The sequence below is a fragment of the Melanostigma gelatinosum genome, assembly GCF_949748355.1.
Source record: "Melanostigma gelatinosum genome assembly, chromosome: 19".
In the NCBI taxonomy this organism is placed as follows: domain Eukaryota; kingdom Metazoa; phylum Chordata; class Actinopteri; order Perciformes; family Zoarcidae; genus Melanostigma; species Melanostigma gelatinosum.
In genome coordinates, this window is record NC_136652.1 from 15,573,694 (window position 1) to 15,594,220 (window position 20,527).

Below are 20,527 nucleotides of genomic sequence, written 5' to 3' on the forward strand. Positions count from 1 at the left end.
TGAGCAGGACGGAGGAGGGACACACCGGCGCCATGGCGATCCCTAAGACAACTTATCTCCTCTCTCACAATGATAACGCCTGTCAAAATAACTGCAAAGATACATAGCCAGCCAGGAACTGGTTAATTCCGGCCTTGTCCAATGAGAGGGCCTGCAGCGGGGGTCTCTGTCTGTCCCACCTAAGAGGGCTCTCTGGGACCCAAGCTCCACAAACAAACATCATCTCATTGTTCACTTCAACTAAGCTTTCATGAAAGGAGTGAGTGGGAATTATCACTACATTATATTTGTATGTTAATTATATTTGAGATATATTATTCGATTTTTTATATATATATATATATACAGTATATACATATAAATATATATTTTGTTGTGGTCGATGTGCAAACTGAAAACATGATACAAAACAAATGTAAAAGACATTTAATAATTTTTCCCTCACCTGAGTCTTCTCAGTATAAAATGCTTTACTCTCATTACTCTTTACTGAATCAACACAGACAGTTTTGAATGTTGTTGTTCTTTTTGTTCTTTTTAACTTGTAAAGAGAAATTTTAAAAAGCCCATGTTTGTTAAAGGTTTCTTATGGTGGAGGCTGTTTTAATATGAAATATATTTTATGTAGGCTGCGGACTGTTGTACTGAATACAATCTGACTTCTTTCACATATTGAGGCCCTTGTTTCTAGGAGCATTTGTTGTGAACTGTCGCCACCAAGCGGTAGAATTAGGAGTCAGTCAGGTGGTGGCAAAGTCAAGAGCTGTTGGGACAGTCCAAGAGGTCATGCAATAATACTGTGTGTGTGTGTGTGTGTGTGTGTGTGTGTGTGTGTGTGTGTGTGTGTGTGTGTGTGTGTGTGTGTGTGTGTGTGTGTGTGTGCTCCGCTTAACAGTATAAAGGGGCAAATGATTTTTGGCTAGCTAGCGGAAAAAAGTAGTTCCCTGACCGGGAATCGAACCCGGGCCGCGGCGGTGAGAGCGCCGAATCCTAACCACTAGACCACCAGGGACTGATAGCGCCATCCTGCGCAATATAATGTGCCATTGCATATCTGTGATTGGTTTTCTACGCCTGGTAGTGTAATACCCACCAACAATCAAATCTCCAACTAACCTTCACCTGAAATTAGCTTTGGCTAACGTTAATTAGCTTGTACACGGTCTATGCGGTGAAGACTGGCGGTGCGCTCATGTGTTTACAGTACACATGACAGCAGAGGGCGCCGTGCAGGAGAGCTTCATTTTGATCCAACGTTAGCTGTTGGAGGATGCACGCAAGGTAAGTGGGCAAATGTAGCCACCTATTTTCTGTCAGATGTAGCGTTTTGAATGCGTACGTTGTACATCAGTGTTGCGCGTCCGTGTTAGTCCAGATTGCACGAACAGGAAGAAGATAACGTCGTTTTAAGAGAACAGCTGAAACCGACCAAAATCTAGCATTACCATCTCCACCAGGTTGCTATTGTCCTGTAAACAAAGTGGCTAGCTAGTTAGCAACAGCTGTTAAATCACTTGGAAATCTGGACCTTGTTCACTGTGCCTGTGTCTGTGCCCTGCGCAGTGGAACATATTGATTTAACAGTACTGCTATCTGGCTGTTGTTACCGCTGCACCTCAAGGTCCGAGTCAGAGGATTTAATTGAGTTGCTAAACCGAAGAATGTAACGTTAGGTGGGGCAACGTTGCTGCAAATGTAGCCTTTCCTCTTGAGGTTACCCATTTACCTTTTTTATATAACACTTTAACGCGACACATGGATGAACTGCAGCTGCCTGATTTCTCTTCTTAAGGGATATGTGCGACATGCGTGTTGCTTGTTTTTGTTCAGCGTTAATCCTGCTGCAGCTAGCTGAGTGTGAGGTAGTGGAGCCATGACGGTCTGCGTGTTTACGTCAACGGGACTTCCAAACAGATGCAGCTGATTATAGACACACTATTAATGAAGCATGGTTGTAGAATAAAACGCGGGTTTGCTGTGGCAACATGAACTATGAGCAGATGTGTTTTTCCTTAATTCCCATCCTGTTGGTCAGCCATTGTCATGCTTCTTATACGATGCTTTTCATCGCCCTCCCCCTTTTAGGCTGATTAGCCTTCACCAGCAGTTATTGGGCTTTTTTTTTTTTGCATTGAATTGAATGTTGTTGAGCGAGGAGGGCGGGCCTGCTAATCCCCTCGCTCATTTCGTTCTGCAGGACAAGGACGAAGCGCGAGAGGTGATCTTCCCCAAATCCGCTGGCTTGGACACACACACACGGAGTGGGTGTGTAAAGGGTGGATGTTTGATGCGCTTGACTGCATGCAGATTTAGGACCCAGGCCTGATGGAGAAGAGAGACAGGAAGCCGGGATATTTTGCCAGGTAAGCGACTCTTTCTGTGCCTTTGTTTTGGCTTTCGAGGGTATTTTTTTTCATGCAGCAAAAGTATTGTTAAGCTCCAACATTCAGCATGTTTCTTGTGCTTATGACAGATTGCTTTCATCTTAAGGTGGTACATTGCATTTGGCATTAAATGAGTATAGATATTCACCTTTTTCTCTCTCTCTTTAAGATGCCATGTAGGTTTGCTTGTGTCCATTTTGTTTAAGAATCACACGTTTGCCTCAGATGGCTTTACATATAAAAGAAAAACTTTTTAACAGGAGAGAAAAAATGTCAGATTGACCAGAATTGGTTCCAAAAGTGCACAGCAAGTGTTTTTGCTCTTATCTGTGTAACTCAGTCCAGGTATCGTATGCTTGTAGGCTCCAGTCAGAATCTTCTTAGTCGGACATCGTGGCGTTTCCATCGTTTGTACTTTGACAATCTGCCGTAAAGGTGAATTCACCAATTAACAATCCTCACCCTTTTTTAATTCATGTGTTGGCACTGGCAAGTCACCTGTGTCTGAGCTGCACCCAGCCAATACAGCCTCATATAATCCGAGTCGTGCGTCAGAGCCTCTTGATCCACAGGGATGATGTTGACTGTAAAATTGGATTTTGGCAGCGTTGTGGAACCGGATAGCAGGAATTGTGTGCCAAGAGCCTTGTCACAGCTACGGTGCGTAGAAATGACAAGGAATCGACGAGTTGTGGACAAAAATCAGCGCTTTCTGTGTGACGTCTCGACGTAATGTAGAACTGCACGATCCACTCATTAACAACTCCTGCCAGGTGTTTATTTTTAGAGAGCTGAGTGAATAATGTAAATGGCGTGCACTGTACTGTAATATGGCTTGAATGTGTCTAAATATCCTTAAAATACACTTAAAGTTCTCGTTCTGCTTGATTTATTCCTCATCCCTCCTGCCGGTTCCACATGAACAGTATATCATAGCGTGACAGATTATAGACACACTATTAATGAAGCATGGTTGTAGAATAAAACGCGGGTTTGCTGTGGCAACATGAACTAGTAGCAGATGTGTTTTTCCTTAATTCCCATCCTGATGTAGACATAACTTATTTGTCTTGTTTTAACAGTTGCACAGCAATGAAGGCCAAAGGTAACCTTTGCAAAATGGATAAACAAGTTGATCGATGGAAGCAGAAGTCGTCGAGTGAGTGCTGTCAGTACTGGAGCTGTTGAGTGTAGGCTTGTGATAAATGATGTGAGGTAATGCGGTGTAGCCTAATGGCCTTTATTCTTTCTTGTGTTGGGTTACTTGTTCAGGCTGTGCTGACAAACCTGCAATGTGTCTTGTATTGATTGAATTGGCTTACGTTGGAAATATGACATTATTATTTAAATTTGTTTTAAAAGGCATCACATCTCAGTCGCTCTCTAATTATTTGACAAGCAGTGTGCATTAGGTCTTAACGGGATTGCAGGCGTTGGGCTGAGTCAGTGGTCGGTGGTGTTTTCCTGCAAAGGCGGTGTGCAGGAGAACAACAGCAGAGAGGTGAGAGGTGAATAAGTGAGACTCGTGCAGGCCTCTAGGACTGTAACGGACCAATAGCCAGACCAGAAAGAGACAGAGAGAAGGTGCCAGGAAGGAAAATCCGCCTTATCTCTGAACAACAGCTACTGCTGTGACACGCAGCTCTCCTGCTCGTTGCACCATACGCTGCCTCGCTTCCTGACGAATGGAAGAAAAGGTCAATGTGGAGTAACATTGGCATGCGTGTGCTCCACATTGAATTTTTCATGTTATTGTTTTACAAAAGTGAAAGTTGTTTTTTGACACTGTCTGCTTGAGAACTTTGATTTAGCAAAACGACAGCGCACATAATGTCAAAGTCACATTTGACCTGAAAACAACTGTATTCATGCAGTGTTGTGCAAGTTGTTTGTCGTCTGTTGTTTTGGGGGAATTCACACTCGTTGTTGCCTTGGGTCCATATTCAAATCAAATGCATATGGTCAACAATGTTTGTACTGTTATTTTCACACGACAACTATAAAGTTACATCAACATTGCATCCAATAATAAATGTGTATCAACACTGCACATGTATACGAAACATCGACAATTTGAACACATTTGAATGACGGGTAAACCAAAACAACGATAAGTATCTCAAATCATGTAAACATTCATATTACAAAAACGAAAAGATTCTTGCTGCCATGTGTGCCTTTTGACTTGAGTGGTGTGATTATTGATGTAACTCGTGATGTTGTGTACATAGTTTGTTTTGTTTCTTAACTTTGCACTTTCTCCGTCATGATGTTAGTTCTGGATGCACTGCTTACACACTGTAAGTTCCGAGAAAGGGAAAAATCTTGAGATGAAGGCTTGAGAGATGCTCTGCGCCTGACCCAAAGTGAAACAAGCTGTGCTGCCGAGACTGTGCGTGCAGATTCTTGAGTTCATCACTACCAGATGTGTGCTGCTCAGTTAAAGTGGGAGAGAGAGACCTGAGGCTGTGGGCGAGGCCTGAACCGTGTCTGTCCGCAGCCTTATCGACCTACTCTTGCCTTTCCATTAAAGCACTGGAACACTTAAAAACACTTCTCCTTACGTTTTTCTTTTATTCTTCCTTTTGCCCGGGGCTTCGCAGGGCTGCACCGTCCCTATCGCTCAACGATTATGATAAATCAATGTGGCCTTATCTTTTCTTGACGAGCTCATATCAACACTTAAGGTTTCTTTGGGGCTCCTCGGGTCAGCACTATCCTTAAGTGCACCACTAACCCTTGGTTCCTCTGCACTGCAGTTCCCCCTTTATGAACCTCAACAGGGCCTAGATATGCCATTACATCATTGCCTCAACTGTTAATGATTTAATAGGGGAAAAGGTTCAGCCTGAGATGAAAATACAGCTGACACGGCAAAGTAAAGAGAGAAAGAAAAGTTAAAGCTCAATCCAGTAACTTTGAGCACAAAAGCAGCACCTGGACACAAGGTCTTAATTCACTGGAGTTGTGCGCCCCTGGGGTCCGTGCCCGCTAGGCCCGTTCGGTGATCCATCCGCGGCCTGTGCACATGTTCATACATGACGTGTATTAGCCAAACATGTAAAAGTTGTCATGGCATAAGTCTTCTAAACTCACGTTTCTTCATTTTACCTACATTTCATACATATGACCGTCCCATCAGGCTGAAGAGGCGGCGACAGCTCAAGCAGAGCCAATCGGAAAAGAATGTGACTGAGCAGAACCCGGCTGTGATTTCCTGTCCAGACATCCCAAATGACCCCAACAAGAAGACAGACCTGCAGAGAATAACCGCAAAGCCACATGCGGCCTCGGGTAAGACCTGCAATGAAATACATGGACACCTGGAGAATCGGGCCGCTCTGAATACTTCTGGTATTATGTGTTCGTGGTTGAGACACCGTGGAGCAGGAAGACGGTTTGTCTTGCACCTCTCAGTATGATCAGATCAGGACTCTCCCGTCTACAGAACACTGAGACAATCACTGGGTAAAGTCCCTGTAAATTATAACTATTCTCGTCATAATCCACTATTATTGCAAGTACACTGTAAATTCTCATGTCAGCTCGTGGTATTACTGTCGCGGTTTATACCCCTGCTCTTTTATTTGACGACACAAGGGTCCTCTGTGTTGGGAACGACCTCAGCAGTTTTTAAACAGGAAGTTGCATAACCGTTTCACATTGTACTGTTTTACAGTTGATGATGACATTTAAGGCGGCGTGTTCGCAGAGTGTGTGAGTCCTGAGAGTTGGTCAGGTCATCTGTAGCTTCATAGTTGCACAACAATAAACCAACTCGAACCTGCATTCATTGTACGCTACATTATACAGCATTCTGTCATGTGCTTCTGGGTTCATCGTCCCCAACGCCCTTCATATAGACTGTAATAATTGACTATAGTCATGCGTGCAGCGGGTCAGCCAGCTGTGTAAACGCTGCAGTATGTGTGTTAATAATTAATCTTATTTTAATAAGACCACAATAGTGTTAAGTGCAGCCCATCAAATCAAATACGAGTCCCTGCAGTGTAACAGACAAAAACAACAACCCATAACTCTTTAGGTTATATGCGCTTTCCGCTGCAAGTCCATAGCCTGCAATGCGTCCTAGAATATTACCAGTCGCAGTGTAAATGAAGTGAATAAGCAGCAGTGTTCGTAGAAGTGGCAGCAGGACTTGTCTCTAATGCTCGGTCCAGTGCAGAGCAGCGAGAAGCTGTCTGTCTAATGCTTAGTCATGCCCTCTTTCCTTGACGAGGCAGCAGTGTAATTCAGCATTCAGGGAGTGGTACGCTAATAGCTGCTGTGTTCTTGGCAAGACGAAAATGCTGACTGTGGACCTTGTCTACTACAAGCGTCAGTTTGTGTTTATGATAACTGCTTCAGCATGTGTGGGGCAGTGTTTTAAGGCTGGATAATGACAGGGGACAAACAGTCACTGGTACTGACTCAAAAGGCAACTAAGCACAGGATATTTAGAGATCAACATTTCTTTTTACTGCCCTCAATGGATGGTGTTTTCATTTTTTATTTAGATTTAGATTGTTTTTTTTTCTCCATGTGAGATCATTCTCTGTTTGGAGTTTTGCTTCGTCTGCATCTCATTTTCTGTTTCCCTTCTAGACGACGGCTGCAAAAGTATCAATCAGACCAAGAGGGAGAAGAAGAGACCGCCGGGGACAGTGGAGTTCATTGTGAGCAAAACGAGAGTGAAAATACATTTAAATAACATGCTGACTCATCAGCAGAAAGGTTCAAATGAGTTCATCTCTTGTTACAGGTGGGGCCCGATCACTCCCTCGCCAGCATCGCACTGAAGTACAACGTCACCCCAAACAAACTGGTCCAGCTGAACAAGCTCTTCTCTCGCAGCGTCTACCCCGGTCAGGTGAGAACCTCGGCAGTGACACCGACCACTGCTCGATTACTCCTCCCGACTGTCTCACCGTGAGCTCTCCATCATCGTTGTTACAGAAGCTGTTCGTCCCTGATGTGAGCCAGGCAGAAGCTGAGCTCAAGTCTCAGACTTCCTCTGATCCCTGCTTCACAAATGGCCTGTCGGAGAAAGCATCACATGTAAGTAAAGAGTGATATGTTGCTTAGAGTAACTGGCATTATGCAGTAGTTTACAGCGAGCAACATGGGACATTTTTCTAAAAGAAGTTGTTAAAAGGCACATAAAACGACATCCGCTCTGTCTCTTATGATTTCTGTCTGAATCTTGACTATGAAACTCTTCACAAAGGGCAAAAATGCCTTAAAAAAAATCCACTTTTGATCTTTATTTGGTGTAATTCTATTGATTATACTCTTGTACTTTTTTTTTGTGCGTTTTCAAGCTTTGTCCAAAATTGTCCGTCTACAATGGCTGCTTTTTTAATGTTGTAAAAACGAATTATTATGGCTCAGAGATGCGACAAAATGTTTTATTGTCATCGCAATGTAATTTCTGATACCCTCCGTGATGGATAACAAATTCAATCTGTGGTATGAGTGAGCAGCTTTTAAACGTTAAGTGCAGTAATTTCATCATCCAGCATTTAATAGTCGAGTGAAAAAGCTACTTTCGGGGCACTTTTGAAAAGTGAGTAATAAATATGACATGATCTGGAGGCCTAAAAGGCTGCTGAGAGCTGAAACCACACGGCGATAAGACTCTTCAACAATAGGCATGACATTCAGGCCTGTGATCTGTCCTTTAACCTTCCTTCAGGACGGCACGTTAAACTGCATGTCCACAAAGTCCCTCCGGCGTGAGCTCTCCCCAAACTCTGAGGACGAGAGCCCGGCAACGGTTAAGTTCATCAAGATGAGCTGCAAATATTTCACCGATGGCATGGTAAGAAGCCTGGAAAATGAACGCTGACGCATTTCATTTCCTAAATGACTCTGGTAATTTGATGCGTTACTTCATTGTTTGCAGGGAGTGGTGGGAGGCGTGCTGATCGTGACCCCCAACAACATCATGTTCGACCCCCACAAGTCGGACCCCCTGGTGATCGAGCACGGCTGCGAGGAGTACGGCCTGATCTGCCCCATGGAGGAGGTCGTCTCTGTGGCGCTGTATGACGACGTGTCGCGCATGAAGCTCAAAGACGCTCTGCCATCGTAAGAGCTCTCGAAACCGTCTCGCTTTCCTCGTTTCCCTCTTTGGTAGCGGTTCCTCTTCCAGTCGTTCGTGTTCCTCCTTCCAGTTCTTCTCAAGAATGAAACTGTACAAAGCCCTTTTTAGATTCGCAGATTAACATTTCACTCTTTAACACATCAATGTTTTTTATGAAGTACCTTTGTTTCCGCTGGATCTTGTCTCGTTTAAAATCTCCAGTTTTGTAATTTTTCCATTTTAATCCTCATTAAGTTTTATTTTGCTTTGTTTTTCATCACACGTGTGTCATTTTGCTTTGTATCATTCTGGTCATTTATAATTTCAGTTTGGACTTTTTGTTTTCTTTTGTTTTTCGTTTTCATCCGGGTTTGCGGTGCGGTTTGTGTGATGCCCCGTGACCCCACAGAGACCTACCCCAGGATTTATGTCCTGTGTACAGGCCCGGCGAGTGGGAGCAACTGCCATCAGAGCGAGATCTAAACCCCTTCAGCCGCTACGAAGCTCTCGTTCCGAAGCGACCAATCGTGTTGGATGACATCGAATCAACGCTCTTAGAAGCTGGTAATCATGTGTTATCTCGACTGTAGTTGGCTGTAAGGAGTCAAAGTTTGTTTTTACTTTGGGTTATGACTTTTGACATCTATGTTTTTTTCACTCTCCACAACAGCAATTTTTATTTCTTTTTTCATATGAATGAATGTAGCTCGTGAATTTTCAAATTCAGCTCAGTGACCAAATATTTCTGCATCGTCAACTCTTGAGCATCCAAATTAGTTTGTTTCTTTTCTATTTCGAGGATTATTCTTCAACGAGCCAAAACATTTCCAGCTTCTCAGATGTGAATGTTTTTTGGAAACCAAATCTGCAGCTTGATTGATGATGAAAATGTCTTGACAAAATGTTTTGATGAACTCTTTTCTTTTCTTTATACCAGCGAGCACAGAGGGCGAGCAGGCCGAGAAGTCTCCGTCAGACGAAGGATTCACAGAGTTGGAGCCAACTGTCAACGGTAGCACTGAAGAGGCCGAGGGGACGCCCTCCATCGTCAGCAGGGACCAACCGGAACTAGGACCAAGCCGCCCAGGCCGGGGAGGCTTTCAGGACACGGCGATTCTTTCTCAAACTACAGTGAAGCTTGATGATGAAGAGGATGAGGGCGTAGCTCAGAACAGCTCCATCGAGAACGGCGAGTCAATACAATTCTCTTCAGAGACTGAAAAACAGGGCAGCTCGCGTGGTAACCCTACAAACCAAGAGGAAACCAAAGACATGAAACCTAAAGGGACCGAAGAGCTGCTGAACGGTGCGCACGGTGAAATAATCAGCGCACCTGTCGTCCAAAACAGAAAATTGAGTCTGAAGGAGGTTTCTGAGATTCGTGGGGACTCGAATCCAAAGAAACAAAGCCCAGACAGACCAGCAGGTGGGGCTGAAGTCAGTGAGGAGGAGAGACGGAAGAAAAGCTATGAGGCAGAAGTGAAGTCATGGCTGCTGGAGAGGATACAGGCTCCAATAGAAGGTAGGAATTACAAACCGGAAATGAAGCCCACAATTAGGAGTGTAGTATTCAACTAATCAAACTCTCTTTCTCAATTTTACAACGCTCCTTTTCTCTATAGACATGCTTTACTCATCAGAGGAGAAGAGTAAAATCCCACCGATGTTCCTGTGCTTCAAAGTGGGGAAGCCAATGAGGAAGTCCTTTGCCACCGGGAGGACCTTAAGTCCTGCCCACTCATTTGGGGGCCGGGGGAAACAGCCCGAGTACTGGTTTGCTGTGCCACAAGAAAGGTGAGACGATGATGGATGATACTCGATCCTTCTTTTGAATTACAATCAGTGTAAGCTAGCAATAGGCTTTTCACCAATCCAATGTTTGTGCGTGCTCCAGGGTGGACCACCTCTATGCATTTTTCGTCCAGTGGTCCCCGGATGTGTACGGGAAGGAGGCTCGAGAGCAGGGCTTTGTTGTGGTGGAGAAAGATGAGCTGGACATGATTGACAACTTCTTCAGTGACCCTGCATCTTGCAGCTGGGAGGTAAGCTCAGCAGAAACAGGAGGGCAGCACGGCGTGTTTTTTTTTTAAACTCTTTGACCTGTTGAAATAAGCTTCATTTATGCCCGTTTTGTCTTTGTATCATTGATTTCTCTTAAAGTTGACTTGCTCACACACTTGTTTTGCTCCAAGATCATCACCATTGATGAGGCCAAGCGTAGGCAGAGTTTCAGCAGCTGTGACGGCGAATTGTCCCTTGATGCGCTGCCCATACTCAGAGATACCAGTGATCTGCTGCTGCAGGACACGCACGTTGAGAAGGTCATTTTTGATTTAACCAGTTGCTTGTTTCTGGCTGCTAACCACATGAAAAAGTCAGTTGCTGACGAGAAACCTTTGAGGAACAAACGTGCAAACGTGCAAATACGCTGATGATGTGTTCGCCCTCCAGCTTGCCAGTCGCTTGCCGGCCCGTGTGCAGATTTACCCCTGGAGACTGGCCTACAGCACTGTGAAACATGGGACCAGCCTGAAGACTCTGTACAGGAGCCTGGCAGACGTGGACAGTCCCGTGCTGCTGGTCGTCAAAGATATGGATAACCAGGTAGATGACTGGCCAAAGGAATGTACTGTATGTAAGTGACTGGCTGATGATACTGTAGGGGAATAGCAGTCTAAGGAAATGGCCACTGATCATCAGTAGATGTTTTTTTCATGGGCTTGATACGCAGGTGGTGAAACAAATGCAAAGAGGTGATATTAAGAAGTTATTTGTCTCTATAAAAATGACAGCCCAACCACTTGGCAACAATGACATGTACTTCCTAATTCGATTTTCATTTTGCAAAAACATACACTATTTTTTTTTAACGGTACACAAATATGTTATGCATTTTCGCTGTTTCTGCTACATGTACCAGGATGCGTTGCGTGCCGAGCTCCTGATGCCAAGCCACAACATAGTGTATGAATTAGGGAAAAAAAAGTTGGACTTTGGCGACTTCTACACTGCAGTAGAATGTATGCCATCGGGTTCATTTCATATATTCATATAACTTTTAACGACTAGTTGAAACAGTTTAAGCTTGTTCATGGTGATTCTTTTCATCCTGGAACTGAATCTGACTCTTGTCACAGATATTTGGGGCTTTCTCGACTCACCCCTTCAGAGTGAGCGAACACTGCTACGGCACCGGAGAGACATTCCTCTACAGCTTCTGTCCTGAGATCAAGGTTTGTATCGAGTTGGTTTAAGAACTCACTTCGGGTACCTATTTCTATTCCACCAATGGCAACATCAAACATTGTTTGCTCTCGATTTTTAGGTGTACCGCTGGACGGGGGAGAATTCTTACTTTGTGAAGGGCAATACTGATTCTCTTCAGATGGGAGGAGGAGGGTAAGTAGTACCAGCTGCACTGCAAACTACAAGCTAATGCGTTTCACAAATGTACAATCTAAACAAAGGGTTTGCCTTTAGATGATGTCCACCTGTTTTCCCTCTGCAGTGGTCAGCTGGGTCTGTGGCTGGACGCCGAGCTGTACCGAGGAACCACCACCAAATGCGCCACCTTCAACAACCAGCCACTCTCCGTCCAGCAAGACTTCAACATCCACAGTGTGGAGGTCTGGACCTTTGAGTAGCCTCACCTGCTCCCCAGCTACTCCTGTATTTACTCCCAGCTTCAAACAACCCCAAGTCTATTACGCACCGCTTGGAGGCGAACCTAGCTGTCCCACATTGACGCTAAATGTTCCGCGAGAGAAGCGAGTGCGGTTGTTACGGTGACTGGAAAGTACTGTTTTGAGGTGGGTTTGGCCAACGGGTAGGTTGGCCTAGTTCATGTCTGGGTCCTCCGTCTTTCAAAAGGTGGAAGTGTGAGAAGATGTGGTTGCTCTCAGTTCATTAGCTGCCTTAGACATCCGTCAATGCCTCCAGCTTTCCCAGCATGCAGACTGCCATTAGCTCATGAGGAGAGAGAGAGAGAGAGAAGAAGAAGGCTGCTGATGTTACTGCTGAGGTTATCCCGAAAAGATTTTAAATCTGTATGAAAGAACAAGGTATCCCATAATGCATTTGGTTAATTTGTGCAGAAATAATGATGTAATTAGTATCTATGGGAATGTACAGGGTTATGTGCTGAAGACGAAGTGAAGTTTAGAATCTTTTTTGTTTGTTTTTTTTATTTGATTTTTACGATCCAATGCATTTCAAACTTAAAGGGAGTGGAGTTTTTCAGGGAGATTACATAAGCTTTCAGAGAGGGAAATGTTGTAATTGTTTACAATGGAGGTCTTGCACTTCCTCTGAGGGCCGTCTTGTTCTCTTATTTTCGAGTTTTAGATGACCTGAATGAGAACGTCCCATTGCATTTCCTCACAACTACATTTAATTCCCCCGTAAAATCTAAAACAACTAGTAAAGCCAGGTTTGCAATGATCAAATGTGTTGTATTTGAATTCCACAGTTGTGAGCTCATTATATTTTATAAAATATTTCAGATTTATTTAAATTTTTTACATTGTTTTTTTTTTCTTTTTCTTTTTTTTACAAAGAATGCTCAGTTGTGTTTATTTTTTAAATAGTTGTACTTTTATAGCAATGTTGTGTTAAATGTTTCTGTTTCTGATTGGACCCAATAAGCACTGTTGACTGTTTGTCAGTGTTGAATTCACGTCTCACGTCGACTGATTTTTTTTTTTTATCTCTCTTTAGTTGCATCTCTAATCGTTCAGAGAGACGGTCGAGGTTTAACATGACATCCCTTTGCACTACAGGATTAATCGACAGTCAATGCTGTGTTGTGGACCAGTGTAATTAAGCATCGCTTCCATGTCAAATTGTTACTAAATGTTATTTGATCACCACTACAGGAGGGAAGCTTCCTGTCCAACCACATGTCAGCTTTACTTTAAAATGGGTGTGAAATGGACTGTTTGTTTTCAGCACTCTGGTATGCCACGAACTAAAAATTCAGATCTACTAACACGGAAAAGACATTTTCATTTATATCTTGTGTATCTGATACAGGCTTGTAGTGTATGAATATGTGATACTGCAAGACTGCATGTGTGACACCACTGTTCTGATACCTGCCATACTATTCACTAATACCAGTTGTCGCTTCATGTGAAAATGAGCTTTGTTGTCTTGTGTTGTAACTGTGAAGGCTCCCTGAGTATTATTTCTTGTGAATCCAAAACTGCTGTGTTATCACTAAGGATCTATTTATTGTGTTGTGATAGCAAACGCATTTAAACTTAAATAAATGTTAAATATATACATATATGATAATGGGTTGTGTTTGTCAAATTTGTATCTCAACATGTTTCATTTAGTTTTTTTGTTTTTTTGCCCTTCAGTGTGATTTAATGTCCTAAAGATATTCATGTAAATGATTTGTATTGAATATTACCAGTGACCAAATGCTGGCATGTTTTTATTGTAGGACAAGTGAAGGAAGACTGGCATCTACTGTAATCAACTTCCAGTAAGACACCCTGATGTAACAGGAAATAATGAAGCTGAAAAGATGCAGTGAGGATGAAGGAGGTTTCACTCCACCTCTGTTTTCGGACACTGCAGTTTAAATTTGTTAGACCTTAAATGTACGTATATCCATATTGAATTTGTCGCCCTACAGGTCAGTATACAGGCTATTAACTACTTACTGTCATAGTTAAGATCACAAACAAGAAGTTTGCCATTTATTGAAAGGTAACTAAATGGATTGCATGTATTCCTCTATAATATCCTCGAAGTTTTGTTCATTTCTTGTTGAAATGCCAGTAAAAGATTGTTCTTATAGACGGTCATGGTTCCTGCAGTGTTTCGTGTGAGGATCTTCGCGAAAATAGACGATCTCTGGCACGTTTTTGCGTGAAAATGACAGGTTTACAAACAGCGAGTCGGGATGGAAATAACTCATTTCAATATCCTAAATATGGCGAAACTCCACTCCGATTCAAGTACTGAAACTTGTATTTTCTGTTTGATTGCCCACGGCCAAGACAAAGAAACGGAAGTTATCAAAGAGGTAAGATCCTTTAAAAACAAAACCAAGTAGCTCAACAGGTAAAGCTCACCATAGCCGGTATAAGCTCACCTATGCGGTAGACTATTACACTTTTGTAACGGATGCTTTGTGGGTTAAATAAGCTTAACTTCTTGCACAGGAAATAACACAGCAGGAGGGAGGAAAATAAAATATTTGATTGTAGAGACTTCATAGAGAGGGGAGAGGATACGTTTATGTGACAAAAATATATAACTATGACATTTGCTAGAAATATATGACTAGGCATGATCTGAATACAAATAAAATACTTGATGGTGGAGCAGAGACTGCATCATAGAGAGGGTTCGATATTTTGGTAGACTGCTGGACAAGCCAAATGCAATAGTATTATGGTGATTATTATTGTCATTAGAAAGAGAACCGGTGGGTTACACTCTCCCTCCCAGTGGCAACTTGATTCCAGTGAAAGAGGGCATGGGTACATGGGCATTTCACCTAGTTCCTACTGTGTGCACACAACAGTTACACGTTTCAACAGCACTGCATTCACAGGCCCGTAGGTTAACGCGTGTGTTTTGTCTCTTTCCATCCTCTCCAAACAGAACAAGGAGCTGGTGTGTTTTCGAGACATTGCCCCTGCTGCTCCTCACCATTACCTGGTTGTGCCCAAACAGCACATACGTAGCTGCTTGTCACTGCAAAGCGGACACATTCACCTCGGTCAGTTATGTGGATCACTACAAACTAGTATAAGTACTGCAAACTTTTTTTTCCATTTTTATTACTACTTACGGTATACTACTAGAACTATATCTAGCACTGCTGCTGAAACTACTTCTACAACAATACTAGTGCTACTTTGCCATATGCTAATACACATCTACATTTACAATAGCACCCCTAGAAATGTTTCTCCTTCAACTGCTTCAGTTTGATACGGTAGTATATAAGCCGTACCTCTTTAAGTTGTATCTAGTCAGATCTTTGCAAATAAATAACTGAGTCTTGTATCCAACAGTTGAAAGGATGGCTGAAATGGTGAAAGCTGTACTACACGACCAAGGGATAACTGATATGAAGGACATACGGTATGAAGACAGGTATTGTGTGTGTGTGACCTCTAATGAACACAAAGTTCAAAGGACTAGTTCGACAAGACCTCCACCAGAAAACGAAGTGTATCTCCTAAAACATCTCCTAAAACGTTGAACTTTTGCGATAAGTAATGAAGAAAGTACAATTGTTTGAAATGTGCAGCTTTAAGCTTTAAACTGACTGTAGCTTTAAGCTGCAGTTGTAGCTTAAAATGGAACGATAGGTGGGAACACACTCAGTCAAAAATCAAAGGTTGTTGTTTTCTGAGGTGTTGCATTCTGCTATGGAAACACTCGTCAGTGTGCGCACATGACATTGATGTGGTTTCCTGCACAGCCTGGGGTTCCACCAACCTCCCTACACTTCAGTTGATCACCTTCACCTCCACGTCCTCGCCCCCGCCAGCCAAATCTACAAGTGCATGGAGTATAAATTCATTCTATGGTCCTACAGGTTTGTTACTGTGAGTGTCGAGGACTAGAAAGGCTACTTTTCTTGCTCCCTGTTTTATTTAATCTCTAATAATATTACAGTCATTGCGGTGTTATCCATGCAATGGCTGTGCAATTAGTGATCTAGAAATTTGCACTTGTTCTGCTTTTTCTTGTTTCTTTCATAAACTACTCTGATCAAACAAATATCCAAACATCAGATGTAAATGTAGTCACTGAAACACATATAGTGACTTTATCCTTTGATCTGGACCATTTAATGCCCTTTTGTTGCCCCCATCCAAATAAATGTTTTTCTCTGTACAGGAAAAATGTCTGCAGAAGCATCTGAAGGATAATGCTCCACCAGTCCAAGATGCTTTGTGTTTACCATTATGAGACACTACAGCGATGACAACGTCATATGCTGTCGTCTGGAAAGAACATTATCTGGAAACTGCTACAACAAATGAAATAACGAGGCCGATAAATGAATTAGTTTTGAAAGCCGTAGCATTGAGATGTCTCCATAGATAACTGACTACACACACTGGATGTCTGTATGTGCAGCAAACTGTATGCACTTATAAACAGTTGTACGTACATTTTGTTAACTTTGTGTGTATGAATGTATGTTAACTGACAAATTGTGAAATGAATTGCACTTTTATGGTCATTGATACATGAAAATATGGATTGACACCATTAAACACCATCGTTTTGTATATATGGGTTTGTTGTGATATTTCTTCAAATTAAATTCTTTATTTTGCTGAATTTTGTGTACATCCCGGAAAGTACTGAAACACATTTTCCACTCAGTTTCTGAAATTAAGCTCCAGTCATGTAACACTATTTTTTAAAAAAACCTGCACTGAAATATTACCTGCCTCCATGTTTTTTATGCATCACTGTTGGTGATGATTTGATAAAACACATTTCTTTAAGAATATGTAGCACCTAACAACTGAAATAATAAAGATAGTGTATAGCTTACATGACAGGCATCAAGAGTTGATAACAAGCATGCATTTAATGCCCTAATCGTCTGTTGGGTTCCTTGATGTGATGTCAAGTCATATTCAGGAAAAGTGACATGAGAATTGATGGGGTTCCCATGAGTGGACCGATCGATAAGCTCTGTTAGCGGCTAGTTTTTCTGGCCGCAGACACGCCCAGACTGTACCAACCATACAGATGATCTCACACACCTTTAAACACAAATGGCGACTCAGGACGCTTCTGACAGCGAAGACTGTCCTTTCTGCCAAATAGCGGACAACCACACTGCCACGGAAATCCTGCTGAGCGTAAGTACCGACTGTTCATTCACGTGCAAGAAGTTCCACAACAGGAAACTCTTCCTCTGTCTCTCTATGTACAGGATGAAGAGCTGCTCTGTTTTCGTGACATCCAGCCCAGCGCCACACATCATTACCTCGTTGTTCCCAGGACGCATATCGACAACTGCAAATGTCTCCAGGGGGACGACATACCTCTGGGTGACTTACATGTTTACCTTTGACAGTTTGTTAGTAGTTCAATAGACACAGGTGAGTCAGCAGCCTGCCATTGATTGCAGGGACATTTTGCACACTTTGTTTGAAACAGTGGCACAAGTCATGATAGGCTGTATTACATCACAGTGATATCAAAAACCATCCTCTGTGATTACAGGAAACTGCCCAGTGGAACAGGAATAACCTGAACTTGTGCACTCTTCTCCAAACGCACTGAAACTGTGGATGGGACTACCTACTTACTGTTATATTATTTTGCTCCATGTCACCTAAAGCTTATTGGAAAACAAAGGTGTACCTGAGACACCGTCCCTTGAATGAGATGAGTGATCATTTTACACAGTAAATATACTATGTATGACGGGACCCTATTGATGTGATTTGTTTGTTGATAGTGGAGCGGATGGTAGAAATGGGATGGAGTGTACTGAAGAAGACTAAAGTCAGCAACCTGGATGACGTCAGGTATTTTAGATTTTGTTCTAAATGATTGAATTTGTTTTTCATGGCATGTTCAAACCCGCGTTGACTCTGTGCAGGATGGGCTTTCATGTGCCTCCGTTCTCATCGGTTCCCCACCTCCACCTCCACGCTCTGGCTCCAGCCAGCGAGATGAGCTTCAAGTCGCAGCTCCGATACGGGCCCCAGAGTCACTGGTTCATCACAGTGAGTCATGTCCTCAGTACAAATAATAAAACCTCTTTGTTGTCTTCAAATTGTGAATGTATTCAAACTTAAATTAGATTTTAATTTCTATTTCTAACAAATAGTGTAACAAGTGATGTGTCTGTGTCGACATTTCCGGAAACGAAAGCAGAATTAATTCTTTATTGTATACACACACGCAAAATTTGAATATGCACACAATTATAATTATTGTTATTTCGATTCCATTTCATAATCAAAGTTGTTATTATCCATGAATGATGTTATAATTGACCCATTCAAAAGTCAAGTTATTGTTTTGGTGGCCTCCTCCAGCCTCCCTGTACAAATGTTATACATTTATGTATAAACCTAATACATTTTTAATCACCATTGAGAATACTGCACAAGTTCCTTGTTTTGCTCTGTTGCAGGTCGACAAAGTGCTGTCTCAGTTGAAGACTCATGGCAAGGTGAAATGATGAAGAGTCTTCTTTCATATTGACGGGTCATCCCGCTTCACCGAGTGCAACAGTGCAACAGTGGAACAAAGGCTCTGTTTTATAAGTGGAAACTGTAAAACGTTTCCAATAATATATTTTAAATAATGGATCCTATAGTCCTATCAAATATAATGTTGTGCAATGAAAAGATAATTACAGATTTTAGTATATGTATTATTTATTTCAATTCAAACCTTGAAAACATATTGATACAGTTGGGAAATCATTTTATTCAGTTATTATTGTAATTTTTACAATATAAAGTCAGTATTTATCGGGATGCACAATCATTTTTGTTTATTTTTACACTTCTGTTTGTGTATATGAAGTGGATGAATTGAAACGGCTGCTTATCCCTTTCATGTACAGTATTTGTTTCACAAATTATGCTCTGGGGTACAATTTGTCTTAAATATTAATATAATTGTATATTTGATTTTAATAAAAGCTCCAAATAATGAGATCATCTCTGACAATGTCTTCTGGGTTTCAATATGAATGATTACTTTAATAATCACAGGAGTCAAAGGGTGCCAATGTACGTCTTTGTGTCTCTGCCAGCACCGACACAAATGTCTGAACAACACTGTTTGGAAGGACTTCATGATGAGAACACAAACAAAACAACAACATTAGATTACCATGAGAACACTGGAGGCCCTAATGGGCCTCAATTCAGAAAACAATGACTCAAAGGGTTTCTTCAGTTTCAGTATTTACTCGTATTATTGCTCAATATCCCATTAGTGCTTTTGATAGCATGTTAGTTGCCAGTGGGTGCATAGATCTCCAAAGGGATTGTTGGCAGGTTTTTGTTTTGTTCTCAAAATATATTACAAAATAAAAAAAATATCCAATTAACAGGGATTCAAGATGCATTGCTGGTTTTCATAACCGTGTCAGTTCTTTCTGTGAGCCACTGGATGTCCCGAGTGTCACTTGTTTTTTGTTTTATGAAGAGTAAGCATGCACCAATGGGCTTCACAAGCTGACACACTTTTTTTATTACTTATTTAAAAATGATGAAGCAGGAACGATTAAAAAACTAAATCCTCCCTGTCATTTCATTCTGACATCATTCTGCTGTACTACTGCACTATCTTCGTATTGTACTACATAAAGATATACACATCTGTATTGTTCCTAAAAGGTTATCTCTGTTGTCATTGTGTGTTAGTAGCCTTCTGAGATTGAAAAAAAAAAATATTCAAAGACTCGTGTCATCATGAATTTGTCAAAAAATGATGAAGAAGTTGCCCAAAACTATCACATCTGTCATCACCATGTCAGAGTCTGGAAGAAGCTGTCATACAGATGACATCATCTCTTAGACCAGATGTTTTTCTATCTCACTCATCTAGAGCGAAAGTGCAACTTGTTGGCATGTCATTAAGAAGTCTGAGATAAAATATTGAATTAACAGGTTGTTCATTAAATGTCCAATCAACCATTGTTGACAAAAGGAAAAATCAATTTAGGAATATGCAACCGAGGAGCAAAAAATATAAAAAACGTAAAACAAGTCATTGCAATAACGCTAACAGCACATCATGACGGACCCGTCAACAACGTTTAGATAGATAGATACTAAATTATGTATAATATAGGGAGCATTCTGTTTGATTTTTGGAGAAATAGTTGTCTTGACATTCTACGTCATTCCCTTCTATGTTTCTTATTGAAATACACGTGACACTTTTACATTACACTTACATCTCATTTGTTTATAGTACTGTTATCTGTTCGTTTGTGCACTTTATTTTATATTCTATTGTACATTTAATTATGTTTCTACTTTTCTTTTTTTACGTCGACGTGACGCTCTCTCGCTGCTGCGGTGAAGCC

General features: G+C 41.8%; 2 protein-coding genes across 3 annotated transcripts; both read left to right on the plus strand.

The window, feature by feature from the left end:
* The first annotated feature begins 1,181 nt into the window (after positions 1-1,181).
* ncoa7b (nuclear receptor coactivator 7b) lies at positions 1,182-13,747 on the plus strand. Of its 2 annotated transcripts, XM_079290689.1 has the most exons (17): positions 1,182-1,281; positions 2,198-2,363; positions 5,527-5,678; positions 6,990-7,060; positions 7,147-7,254; positions 7,341-7,442; positions 8,080-8,205; positions 8,290-8,474; positions 8,879-9,033; positions 9,407-9,991; positions 10,092-10,263; positions 10,364-10,511; positions 10,662-10,790; positions 10,921-11,073; positions 11,607-11,702; positions 11,795-11,868; positions 11,978-13,747. In XM_079290689.1, exons 2-17 carry the CDS (start codon positions 2,326-2,328, stop codon positions 12,111-12,113), a joined length of 2,430 nt encoding a protein of 809 aa, XP_079146815.1. In that variant the 5' UTR covers positions 1,182-1,281; positions 2,198-2,325; the 3' UTR covers positions 12,114-13,747. The 2 variants fall into 2 exon arrangements, with proteins under 2 accessions (XP_079146815.1, XP_079146816.1); XM_079290690.1 differs by lacking the exon at positions 8,080-8,205.
* Positions 13,748-14,410: 663 nt separating this feature from the next.
* On the plus strand, positions 14,411-18,661 carry LOC306793543 (uncharacterized protein; the record flags this gene model as incomplete). Its single annotated transcript, XM_079291186.1, has 10 exons — positions 14,411-14,506; positions 15,091-15,208; positions 15,507-15,576; positions 15,920-16,046; positions 16,342-16,383; positions 17,235-17,324; positions 17,399-17,516; positions 17,930-17,999; positions 18,074-18,200; positions 18,614-18,661. The coding sequence occupies exons 1-10, from the start codon at positions 14,414-14,416 to the stop codon at positions 18,659-18,661; spliced, it is 903 nt and encodes a 300-aa protein (XP_079147312.1). The 5' UTR covers positions 14,411-14,413.
* Positions 18,662-20,527: the final 1,866 nt, after the last annotated feature.

Coding starts and splice junctions, on each gene's coding strand:
- ncoa7b (XM_079290689.1), top strand. CDS start 2,326: ATGGAGAAGAGAGACAGGAAGCCGGGATATTTTGCCAG. Junction 2,364..5,526: donor AAGCCGGGATATTTTGCCAG/GTAAGCGACTCT, acceptor CCGTCCCATCAG/GCTGAAGAGGCGGCGACAGC. Junction 8,206..8,289: donor AATATTTCACCGATGGCATG/GTAAGAAGCCTG, acceptor CATTGTTTGCAG/GGAGTGGTGGGAGGCGTGCT.